This window comes from Aptenodytes patagonicus, chromosome 4 (assembly GCF_965638725.1).
Source record: "Aptenodytes patagonicus chromosome 4, bAptPat1.pri.cur, whole genome shotgun sequence".
Lineage (NCBI taxonomy): Eukaryota > Metazoa > Chordata > Aves > Sphenisciformes > Spheniscidae > Aptenodytes > Aptenodytes patagonicus.
In genome coordinates, this window is record NC_134952.1 from 38,089,508 (window position 1) to 38,101,573 (window position 12,066).

A 12,066-nucleotide genomic window follows, 5' to 3' on the forward strand; every position below is an offset into this window, starting at 1 on the left:
ACCCTAAATTTATTTGCAGTTAGTTTATACATTCTTGTGTGTGCTGGCATTGTTCTTTTAGCTTTTCTTATTCACTGTGATTACCCCTTCCTCCTTTCCCCCCTTCCTCTGTGCACTTACTGATAACAATAACCTTTTGAACTTTTGTTGTAAGGCTAAACAAGTCCGTCACTCTTAAATTTTTCTGTATCTTGAAACTTGTTGGTCTGAAATTCACCAGTGTCTCAATTATCTGTCTGCTGCAATATACTGTACATACCTAACTTGCACCCTCAAGTGTGGGTTCTGCTCAGCTTGGTGTTAGGGAAAGGGTCATGCTCGGTTAAAAAATTGTTATTTACCCATATCTAAGTGTAACCTGAGCTGCTACCGAAAGAAAGCATCAAAATGTCGCAGGTAGTGCTCACTTGACCTTAGAGGATGCAAATGTTTGCAAGGCATTTGGATATTACAGGAATAGTGATGTGGATCACCTGTATTGATACTATGCATTCCTTATGAGAGTCTTGAAGCAGATTAAAACTTTTTTCCTTCTAGTTGTAGTGTATATTTGAACAGTGTAGTAGTATAGCCTTGTTATGTCAGAAAGCACTGGGTGTTTTGAAGAATGCCATTTTTCACAGCACAAAATCGGGCTTTCGTTGCTGTGTTGGAACTGGCTCTTTCCAGGCTGCTAGTCAGTGACAGGAGCGGGGATGTTTCTGTGCACATGGGAGAAATGGAAGGGCAGTTTTGAATACCTACTTTACTAAGATGTTATTAAAAGCTCTTCCTGAAGCATTGTGTTCAGTACTGTGTGCAGAAGCTTCTTAATAATTAGACAAAATTCTGGCTTTCAGAGTCAAAAGTCAGTGCCCTCTGTTTGTGTTAGGTGAATCCAAGGATTTGATGATGCTCAGTTTCCTCTCACCGATCATTTAAAATCCTGCATTTTTCTCCTATTAACGCAAGTCTTCCCACTAATGCTAGTTGCTGTGCTCTTGTTATGCTCTCTGTCTCCACTGTAATCTTAAGAACATCCATTTGACAACCAGTCTCTAATTAAGAGAGTTTTAAATTAAAATGACTGGCAAATTTAGAAACCTCTGAGCAATAGAGAAAATATTGAGTAAATATGCTTACAAATATTTATACAGGTTCAGATACGATAAAATATGTGCTGTGGCAAGAAGTATGCTCTAATTGAACAGTACCTGCTGTGTAAAATGAAACAAACTGTTATCAACATTTCCTCGTGTTAGGATTATGAGCTTTTTGTCAATTTTTTAGAGAGATGAACGCTCAAAGATATTCAGGCAAATGTTACTTTTGTAGAAGCTGTTATTTTGACAGCACAAGACTTGATAAGGCACTATGAAGAAGTGTGATGCTCTCTCTCCAATTGGCAGTGCAAAGCTGAGGCTTCAGCTGGAAAGGGGGTCTATAGGAGACAGGCTCCACCTACAGCCACTCACTCTCGTCCTGCATGGATTTCTGTCCAATTCTGGTGTCATACATCAAATCTCTAGAAAGTTTGGAGATTTGGAAACTCCAAGAATAATTTCTCTTGTTCTGCTTGCCTGCTAAGAAACGCCTCTGTGTTCTGCTGAGAGTAGAACAAACTTGGAGCGGGATGGGAGGAACTGGGAAATGGGGTGGATTAGCTAATGTTTCTCAGGTTTTGAGAGGGGGCTTCTCTGGTTTGCCCCCAGCAGATTTTGTGATGTTCATAAATGAGCTGAGTGGTTCCCATCTTCACTTCCCAGTTCTCCTTTTTCACGGAAGAAAGCAGTGAGGCTGGGGCTGTTCCCTTTTTCTGACTGCAGTCTGAATAGGCTAGGACTCCAATGAAATCTGGTGGTGCTATCCTTGCCTCCCTGCCCTGACCACAGCAACTGCTCTTCCTCCAGCACGCAAAGCAAGAAAGAGAGCAGCAGGAACGGCTGAGGGCAGTGTCAGCCCAACATCAGTGTCCTGCCTTCCCTTAAATGCAATGGCCAGCAACCATCCCTACACTTTCACAGAGGCTGAAAAAAGATTGATGTCATTCTACAAATTCCAGATCCATCAACCACTGTACCCAGTGGTTGTCACTCCAGACCCCATTCTTTTCAATAATACATCGGTCCCTTCCGTGATCCTTGCTGTGTCCAGCGTCAGGGATCCAGCGAGTAAAGGATAACTGGTAGGTGGAGCTTGGACAGAGGTGGGATGGACAAGGGATGAACATGAAAAGGTGAAGATTTTACCAAAAGACTGAGAAGATGTGGGCCAAATTACAGAACTCCCTGTATCCATTTCTGTGCCAGGATTATGTTGAAGAACACCGTGCTATTACCATATATCTGTATTGGGAACCCGTAATATTTGTCAAGTTGGTTAACATGGCAGTATAAAAACTTATGTTAGTAAGTCAGTCAAAACTTGCTGCGTGACAATCAATGCATTGAAATGTATTCTTTTCAAATGTAACACCATATTTAGTGCATAATTCCTCAAAATTCTTAGTCTGGCTCAGTTAGTAATTAATCACATAGAAAGGTCACTCTCCCCAGCCCCTCCTTTGATTGCTTCTTAAAAGGTGACATAGTGGTCCCTACTCCAGGCTCTTCATCAAGCATGTAAGCCTTTAAACAGTACTAAGAAACACTTGGACTAGTCCTGTGGTTCTTATAAAATCACTAGTCAGAACACTTCTAGTAGGTGGGAAGAACACTTCTGACACTGCAACCCACTAAGAGCATGTTCATGTTAAGTGATTAATCCTGAAAAATGACCATTAATAGGGTAAGTAGGGGTTTCTATTTACAGGTAGGCTTAAGGATGAGTGCTACCTCATATATGCAACACAAGGTAGTATGCAATGAGAAAAGATAAAACACTAGCAATTAATACTACCAGTAATGAAGCAGTCATTCCTCTGCCTTCCCCCCCCCCCCCCCCCCCATGAATATAGTAGCAGGTGGTGGGAATGTCAGAGCACACACAGTAACTTCTCATTGCATGGTTATTTCTTCAGCTAATGAAGCCTTTTGAGAATACTTTTCAAGCTGCTTTTCCAGAATGGAAACCAGTGTTGCAGACTTAATATTATGTTGGCTATACGTGAATATTATTTTTTTAAAAAAATAAAACACTGGGGGCCCCCATAGGGTATTGTAAAAATTCTTAGTTTTACTAGTCTATTTAAATATACAGTTTTCAGAGTTCTGAATACTGTGCACCGGTGAAAGGTTATTTTAAGCTAGCTTCTTATTGTCTGAGAGAGAACAATATGTAACTATTAGTAGGAGCTCTTAATAGGTTAGAAAACTTCATAACACCCCAAATGTGAACTACTTAGTTATTAACAAGAGGGATTTTGGACTCCTGGGTTTGTTTTCTGTCTCTCACTAATGCTCTGTACAAAGCTGGGCAGGTCTATAAGAAAAATCTGGGGATAATAGACTATCTTATCTATAAATTGGTTAACAGTCGATGCCTATCTGCCAGAGAGAGGGGAATATGAGAAAGAGGGAATGAAGAGTGATGGGACAAAGCCTAAAAATACTTGTCTGATACCTATACCTTCTTAAGGACCATCTAGCATAATATCCCTTACAGGGGCCAGTAGCAGATGTCTAGGGAAATGTATAAAACAAAGACATGTGTAATGATAGTTTCCCAGAATATTCTTCCAAGTTCCAACAACTGAGCCAAAATGGTTTTGTATTTTATAGCCCAGTAGACAAAAAAAAAAAGAAATATTGGAAGGAAAAAGATGACTTCTGGAATCAATGCAAACTTCTAGTCCCCATACTACTTTCTGCAGTATGTGCAGTAAAATACTCGGTTAGGCTATAGTGTGCATGAAAAACCTACCCCCTTTTGTTTTTGAAATGAAAGCCTGCTGGGTTTGTTGGAGACCCCACTACTTTTTGTCTTGGAATGATTAGTCTCTGTTTCTTCCTTGTTACTGTCTCTGTGTCTTCTTTCCACACTGGAGAATCATAATTGTTCTTCACTTTAGATTATGTTAAGATGATCAAGAGGCAAAACTTCTCTCTTCCTCACTCCAGCTGATTATCTTCTATAAGTTATTTTTGGCCTGAACTTGTTTTTGCTTGGGAAGAGGTTTGTTGTTGAAAGTTTGTAGAAGTCTGCAGAAAGAGCCTTTCTTTCTCATCAGCACAGGAAGGAAACGTTGCAGTACTAATAATGAAACTTGTCTGGTTTTATGGCTGAAGATTTCTGAGTTTTAGTGAAGGGGAAATATTTACTGAAGGAATTGGGGGTTTGGTTTTTTTAGTTCTGTGAGCCTTTGAAAACATTCCCTCATACTCCTTTCTGGAGGCCTTCCGCATTTTAGACTGCTGCCTAGAACATAAGTATATTGTTAAAAGAAACTTAAAAGTGATGTTTCTGTCCTGTTGACATAACCTATTTCCAGTTGTGGAAATAATGATACTCTTTTTCACTCAATCCTCTGTAACCCCAGAAAAATAATTCTCTGACTACTTATTGCAAAGCCTACATAAGAATAGTGCAACTCAGTAATATACTTGGAGTTAAATGTATTTTCTGGATTTTCTAAATGTATAGGTTCATATAATTGTATATCTTGTACACTTAATGGCACATGTTTAAAATACAGTGTGACCCAATTACAGTTGCAATAGAAACAATAATAGTAGTAATAGAAACCTTAATGTGATGGTGCTTGGGGCTTGGGGGTGTGGGTATTTTTGTTAATTTCCTATTTTTTATGTTAGTTTCTGGCTTTACTGTTTATGAGAAGGTATGTGGACAGCATGGAAATGGTGATGCTGGGGACTGCTTGTAGAAGTCGATACTGAGCTTTCTTTAGCAAGTGTTTGGTCCTTTGTGACTTGTCTACATGGGAAAGCTTGTGTGCTGTAAGTTAGGCTGTAAATTTATAGTGCATTAGCTGTTATATAGAAAATTCCATGTAGACATTTAGCACATGCGGAAAACATTTCCATTCAGCAAGGATTCCTGCGTGTTGAAGGTGCTGCACTCAGTTATTCTTTGTTTGGTGAGATCATTCACACCGAGGTCAGTACATAGTAGCAAGTATACTATGAGCTTGTGCCCCTAACTTTGCCTGTTTTAATTTTCCCATGTATTCAAGGGAGAGGAAAACTTTTTTTTTCTTTAATCCATTCTTCAAAACAAGCAGTGGAAAAACTCTTAATGTCTGCACATGCAGGTCTCTAGATGAGCTCAAACCCACACCACACTTCAGCACGTGTTTATGAAGTAAGTCAGGGCAGCAGGCAGTTTCTTAGTAGGTAGGTATATAAATTATGCAACTTGCTGTCATTCCTAGGAGTAAACAGGAAGTTCTCGCAGAGATCCTAATGTTTTTTTCAGAGGTTCATGGTGGATGACACAGAAACTGTGCTCTTCTCACCTGTGTTGGTAACACATCAGATAATCTGCTGATGTGTTCAGCATAAAAACTTAAACCCTAAGGTGCGATCTGTCCAGAAAGAGCTATTGTGTTACGGTGGAATAAGGCAGGGTAGTCTCTCGCTACCTGGCCTATCTCAAATCCATGGAGAAATAGAGGACTTTGTTTTCCTGCTTGGGAAGTCTGGCACCTTTTAATGAGCAGTAAACTCACTTTAATATTAAAGCTGGGACATTTTTATGGTTGAGTGTGTCTTGTGTATTCTTGGGGTGAGAGAATCATGCAGCAGCACTGAGCTGTTCTGAGACCCAGAGGACAGAGCTGCTCGGTTTTACTTCGCGATTCTCCTGCCTTTAAGAGCGCACAGTGCACTTTTATAACCATAAGACTGTTCCTATCTGTGCATGTAAACACATAAATGAGCTGTTTTATACTGGCAATTAGATACTCCAGAGAGTTGTGAAGCAGTGAGATATTGCTTCACTTAGGGTGGTTGCAACTACTTGGCCCACAGCCTATGGCTTTGTTGCCTGCAATAGGTGTTAGCAAATGGCAATGCTAATGCGCTTAATGATATCATTACTAATCGGCAGCCTGGTCAGAACAATTGACCTTCATTGATTTTGGTATTTCTGCTTTTATTTCTTCCTCTGCCCTTTATGACAAGCTGTGCAAGCTATTTGCCTTTGAAAGGATGTAAGCAGTTATATTGTAACACTTTAATTTTAGTTTGACTGAGTTATTTTAATGAACGGTATTATGAATTGTTTCTTTTTCTTTTTTTTTTTTTTTTTTAAATCAGTGTGCCATGCCGAATTGAATGCCATCATGAACAAAAACTCAGCTGATGTGAAAGGCTGCAGCATGTATGTTGCCTTATTTCCATGTAATGAATGTGCAAAACTCATCATTCAGGCAGGTAAGGAGTAGTGCCAGCTTAATTTGTCAGGGTTGCAGTGCTGCCTGCTCGTTGGTATCTTATCACGGATGTATTTGATGTTAAATTGCTGCTGTTAGATCTAAATTAATTGCACTGTCAACTTCATAAGATGCTACTTGTGGGGTTTTTTTGCATCTGAATGGTGCCAAATTTTTCCAGTGCTAATTGCATCTTCTGTGATTCTAAGCGTGCTTCTAATTTAGGTTTGTAACTTCTTAGACCAGGAGCTGCCAAAGAACAACACAGGCTTTGCATATAATTACTGTCAATTTTACTGTGCTCTGACACATTGAATAGAGTAGGGCAGAAAGAAATAAACTTCTGCATGACAAAAGGTCTGTTGGGAGTATATACATGAAATTTTAATTTGAATGTGATGCATGGTAGATATTTGAAGATTTTAAAATATCTTTGCTCATAAATGTCATAAGACTTCTATGATCCTATTTTAATTATGTCTTTCATTACAATTGTTATAAATCTGTGCCACTGCAGCAAGTGTGCTGGCCTAAATGTGTCGCCTTTTTTCAGATTAGGCATATCTGCAGTAGGCTTCAGTTCCATAAAAATCTCTGCTTTAAGGTAGCATATATTTTGGTCATTGAGTAAAGTCTTGCAATCCTAGCATGGATTGCTATTCTGGGGAATTTCTCTCATCACTAATGGCCACGGGAATTCAGGAAGAAAGTAGCAAACAGAATCCTTCTTTATTTTGGTCAGTAAGGTTTGAAATGAAGAGAGGTGAAGGGGGAAAGACGATGGTATTCTGTATTTGTGCTACATTTCTCTCATTTACAGAATCAGAATCAAATGGTCTTCAAAGTAGATTGGTTGGTTGTTCGCAATGTAGTCACTCATCCTTTTCCTTATGCACTTAGGTCAGCACTAAATTGCAATGTATTGATATTTATGTTGCCTGGTAAATACAGTAAGGTGTTGATAGGCTCCGAAACGCTTGTAACTTCTCTTGGGTCAACCTTTACACTTCTCCCCCGCCTAAGTAATTTAGGCATAGATCATTCAACAATTTGAGACAGCATGCGTTTATGAGGATTTGAACCTGGGACTGGGAGTTATTTACAAAACAGGGAACAAAAGGAAAAAGCATCCTTTTATAGCTATGCATTTGGAAGGGGAATGGGATTTGGGGTTTAAGTTCTTTGTGGGGAATTTTATCTATATTAGAGAGGTAGAAAGATAAATTTTCAATTACTTTTGCAAAAATACTTTATTTCTAGTCTGTCTATCTTGTGGTTTTGCCTGTGAGTTTTTGGTTCTGGTTTTCTGAGTTAAACTTGGGTAAAAGTGGAGGAAAAACATTTTCCAACATTTCTGAAAGAACTGTCTTCCAAAACAGCTCTACCTTACATAGCCTTATTCTCAAGTACAGTCTACAGTATTTTGGGAAGTAGGGGTGTACCAAGGAGTTCTAGAGTATGTGGATGAATGCTGCCTTTTCTGATTTTGTGCACCAGTTTTCATATGACATTACTTTTTTTTTTTCTAGTGTAATTCTAACATTTTTTCTGTATGCCTTTTTTAGGCATAAAGGAAGTTATTTTTATGTCTGACAAGTATCATGACACTACAGAAATGACAGCTGCACGGCGGATGTTTGATTTAGCAGGTATTACATACAGGTAAGAGAACTTTGGATTAACTTAGTTTTTATTTTTGAAAGGAAGAAAGGTGTGTGAAAGAGACCAACTTCAGGGCAAAAATTTTTCTTCTTTGCATCTTGCAGCGTTTTATTCTTTGGTAGTGTTTGTAGATGGCTTGCTCTGTATGCCTGCAAAAGGTACGGGATTGACAGACTGTTGCACCATTCTTTTTGCCTTGTGTCTGGTTAAATTTCAATTTCTTAACATTTCTATGAGAAAATGGTCCATTTGGAATATTCATTTCATTCCTGGACTGCAAGTGAAATTGCGAATGTGATGGTTATTTGTTACATTGTACTCAGGTGAGTTATTGCTGACCCTGCTTCGAGAAGGAGGTTAGGCTAGATGACCTCCTGAATTCCCTTACAACCTGAATTATCCTATCATCATATGAGTTGGACTGAAATGACCAATTGAGTTTTTTGTTTTGGTTTTTTTTTTTAATGGATTACCTGATCCTTATTGAAACTTTAGTATCTTTTTGTGGCAGTCAATTTGGGAAGGTGTCAAACCAGCCACGCATAATTAATTCTTGATGCCTATAACTGTCCAGTCTTCTTTGGTCAGCTTTTCTTGTGAGAAAAGGACCAAACTTGGAATATTTGCCTTAAAGTAATGAGAATCTGAAAAATGTTTGAAGAGTAGGATTTTTAAAGACACTGACAGAAATACCTAAAGACAATCTGTTCAACAGCTAGTTTGATAGCAATAACATGCTGTGGGTGAGGCTAATTATGCAGTCAGGGAGGCTTTGCGACTCTAAAATGTTTTATAATATTAATATAAAGGCTTCAAAAAATTTGCAAACATAACAATTCTGACAGATAAAATTTTAGGATGAAAGGTACCTACTGGGCTAAGAAACGTCCATGAAAAAACACAGCAGTACTTGAAATTCAGTTTTAGTCCTTCAGTGTATTTCCTGTCTACTAAGACTATTTGACTAAGAAGCATAAATCATTCTCTTGCAAGTCAAATCTCGTAACTTCTCCAGGGTGAGAAATGTTTCTTGCATTTCAGACTGCTATTCTGGACAAAGTATTCAGAGTTTCTGTGGTCAGCAGCATGTGCTTTTCTGTGTTGACTGTTACTCATTCTTGTATTGATTATTAAGGATGTAGGTGGTACTTAATGAATCTCTTGAACTGAACTGCAGAGCTTAATTAGGCACTAAATCCCCACTATTTGCATAATCCTTTGTTTACTGGTAGACTGGAAAATATATGCTCAGTCCCCAAATATCTTCCTTGCTAATTGCTGTAGCAGATGCTCTAATGATAATAAAAGGAAACATTTTGTGGCAGTATTAATTTTACAGTTCTAAAGTTACAATTTTAAAATGATTCCCTCTCAACTAGTTTGGTTTTTCCCCAGTATGATGCATAATGTGATCTATTCCCCTAGCACAAAAAATATTTTAATATACTGGGGCAAAGTTTGAAAGTGTTCTTTGAAAACTTGGCAGGAAAAAAGTGATCAAAACATTTATCAAAATATGTTCCAAATATCTTTTATACATACATATATATACATATATGTGTATATACAATACAGATACAGTATATTAAAATATTTTTATGGATACATACATGTGTACCTGTATCTGTAAATAAAAAATATAAATATTTTTGTTCACATATATTTCAAATATTTAAATATAAAAATATTTGAAATATAAATATATATGAACAAAAATCCCAGCCCTGGTAACATGATGCCACCACCTGCAGCTAAGTTGTTAAAAGTCCTTTGACTCCTGGGTAACGTATGAACTCCAATAGCCGAAGAACGTACAGGCTAACCCACCCCATGTGTCTTTTTTGTCTTAGTCTTTCTTGTCCAGGTTTCTCTCAGTGTGGTGCACTATAATTGGCTCCCATAGAGATGAAAACTACGTGAATCCAAGGAGGGCTTTTTTTTTTTTTTTTATTGCTTCAAAAATTTAGCTGGAGCTAAAGCAAGCAAAATGTTTTAACTGCTTACTAACTAATATCGGTGTTTTTCTTTATTTTAGGGAATTCAAGCCAAAGTGTGACAAGATCGTCATCGACTTTGATTCAATTAACAGCAGACCAAGTCAAAAGCTTCTGTGAATTAAGTCTCATTAAGTGTCTAGAAGACTGTGATTATCCTTTTCTAAAAAGCTGCTAATGCCTTTCATCTTGAAGTTACTTGCAACTTTTTAATGGCTTCTGTAGCTAAAGTAGACTTCTAAGAAATCCAAGGCATAAAATGTCCCCCTCACTTCATCTTGTCATGTGGAATCTAAATCTACTTAGAATTTCTTAATGCCTTTATCAAAACTGCTTAAAAAGTCTAGAGACATGTAGATGAGACAATATAATGTCTGTAAAGAAAACTGTTCTGATTCTTGCTGTATTCATCGCCACATGCTCTGATAGGCTGTCAGCATTGATTTAGACTTAGTTTAACAGTAGTACTTGTTGTAAGCAGTAGTACAGTGGAATACGCTAATATATGTTGATCTCTCTATTGGATATGTGGATCTAAATAGTTGATCCTAATAAAGGACAAAAAATGTTATTCGTGCAAATACTAATCTTCCAACTAGCATAACACTAATATTTTAAAAGGTTATACAGCTTAAAGAACGTGTGATATTCTGCATGTGTTATCCAACAAATGAAATACTGATTTTTCTTTTAATTGCTATCTAACACTGTCATACATGGGGAGGGGTGAGAGAGGAAGTTGTTCTGAGAATGGTCGGTGCCAGACCGAGCTTTACAGGTCCTTTCAAGTCCTTGTTTTCCCCAAGACCACAGAATTGGAGGGGGCTGAGGGAGTAAATCATTTGGCTGTCTACCTTTGGGACTTTTACTTGGAGTTGGTTTTCATGTGTAGAAGGCAATCATTTTATTGGTCTAAGCTGTTTCTAGACAATCCAACATAGTTCAGGCTTAAAATCAACCTGTAAGGTAACTGAATCATTTTTTGTCCTCTGAGAGAAATTGGAGATAGTCAACCCATATCCATATCTGTGCCAAAAGAGGTAATTACGGTGTTAGCTTGTTTCCCAGTGCTGGCGTAGTACCTTCATTTTCATAAATGTTGCCTAAAATAATATCCTTTTTAATTTTATCTTGAGATCTGGGAATAGATTTGAGTTCCTTTTCTCTAATTTGATTTTTTAAAATTAAATATGCCTAATGGCTTTGTTTAGATAACATTGGTGGTGGTTTGGTTTTTTTTAAATGTGGTTATACTTCAATGAGCTTTTATTTTCTCTGTAAAAGCTTTGTTTCATGTTTTGGGACATTATGTAATTTGGCTTCATACCAGTATTATTAAAGTCTTATTAAAATCCACTACATTGAAGTAGACTCATTATTATAATATTAAACCATGTGCTTGGCTCCAGAGTGCTGCTGTTTTTGCAATCATATGCAAAGCATATTTTGTGCATTTGTGGTATTACATAAAGTATAATGTTCATGAACCATTTGGCTACTAAAGGGAGCGTTGTAATGTATTGTAAGATGTGTCCATTTATAAAGTAATTTCTGACTTTCTCTTTTTCCTGCAACTGTTTTCCACCTCAAAATTGGTGTGTGGCTTACTGCCAGAAGAAGAAATTTGCACATATGTGGAGGGGGAGGGTGAAACCTGAAAAATTACTTTAATAAAATGTCACTAAAACAGCTTATGCACATCTTTTTCTTTGGCCTGAATTACTAAGTAGAAGCATTTTGAGTTATACCGGTCTGACAATGGGACAGAGGGGAGAGAAGCAGCAGAATTTCTGGGTTTGGCAGCAAAATTGCTGTTTTCTTCATAGATAATTGCTGATCTAAGTTCAGACTTAAAAGATATATGCATTGTGATTCCAGTTACTTTAAGTATTTTTATGTCAGGCCTTGGATAATGGGAATGTATGATGTGCATAAAAACTCAGGAGTTTTTTGAACCGATGTCCAGGTGGTTTTAGGAATGTACTATTTTTTTATAATGACTTTTTTTTTCCCCAGAACTTCCTTGTTTGTGTAACAGAAGAGCAGTACTGGAGAATATGATAGGATTTTAGCTTTTTTTTAGATTTTTTCCAATCAGTT

The 12,066-nt window shown here is 37.5% G+C and overlaps 1 protein-coding gene across 5 annotated transcripts in view; it reads left to right on the forward strand.

The window, feature by feature from the left end:
• Positions 1-11,322, forward strand: part of DCTD (dCMP deaminase) — a 58,475-nt gene extending 47,153 nt beyond the window's left edge. For all 5 annotated transcript variants that reach the window (XM_076336459.1, XM_076336460.1, XM_076336461.1 and 2 more), the window contains 3 exons: positions 6,195-6,311; positions 7,876-7,972; positions 10,008-11,322. In XM_076336459.1, the coding sequence (XP_076192574.1) occupies positions 6,195-6,311; positions 7,876-7,972; positions 10,008-10,086 (293 nt within the window). In that variant the 3' untranslated portion in view covers positions 10,087-11,322. The remainder of the gene's footprint in view (positions 1-6,194; positions 6,312-7,875; positions 7,973-10,007) is intronic.
• Positions 11,323-12,066: the final 744 nt, after the last annotated feature.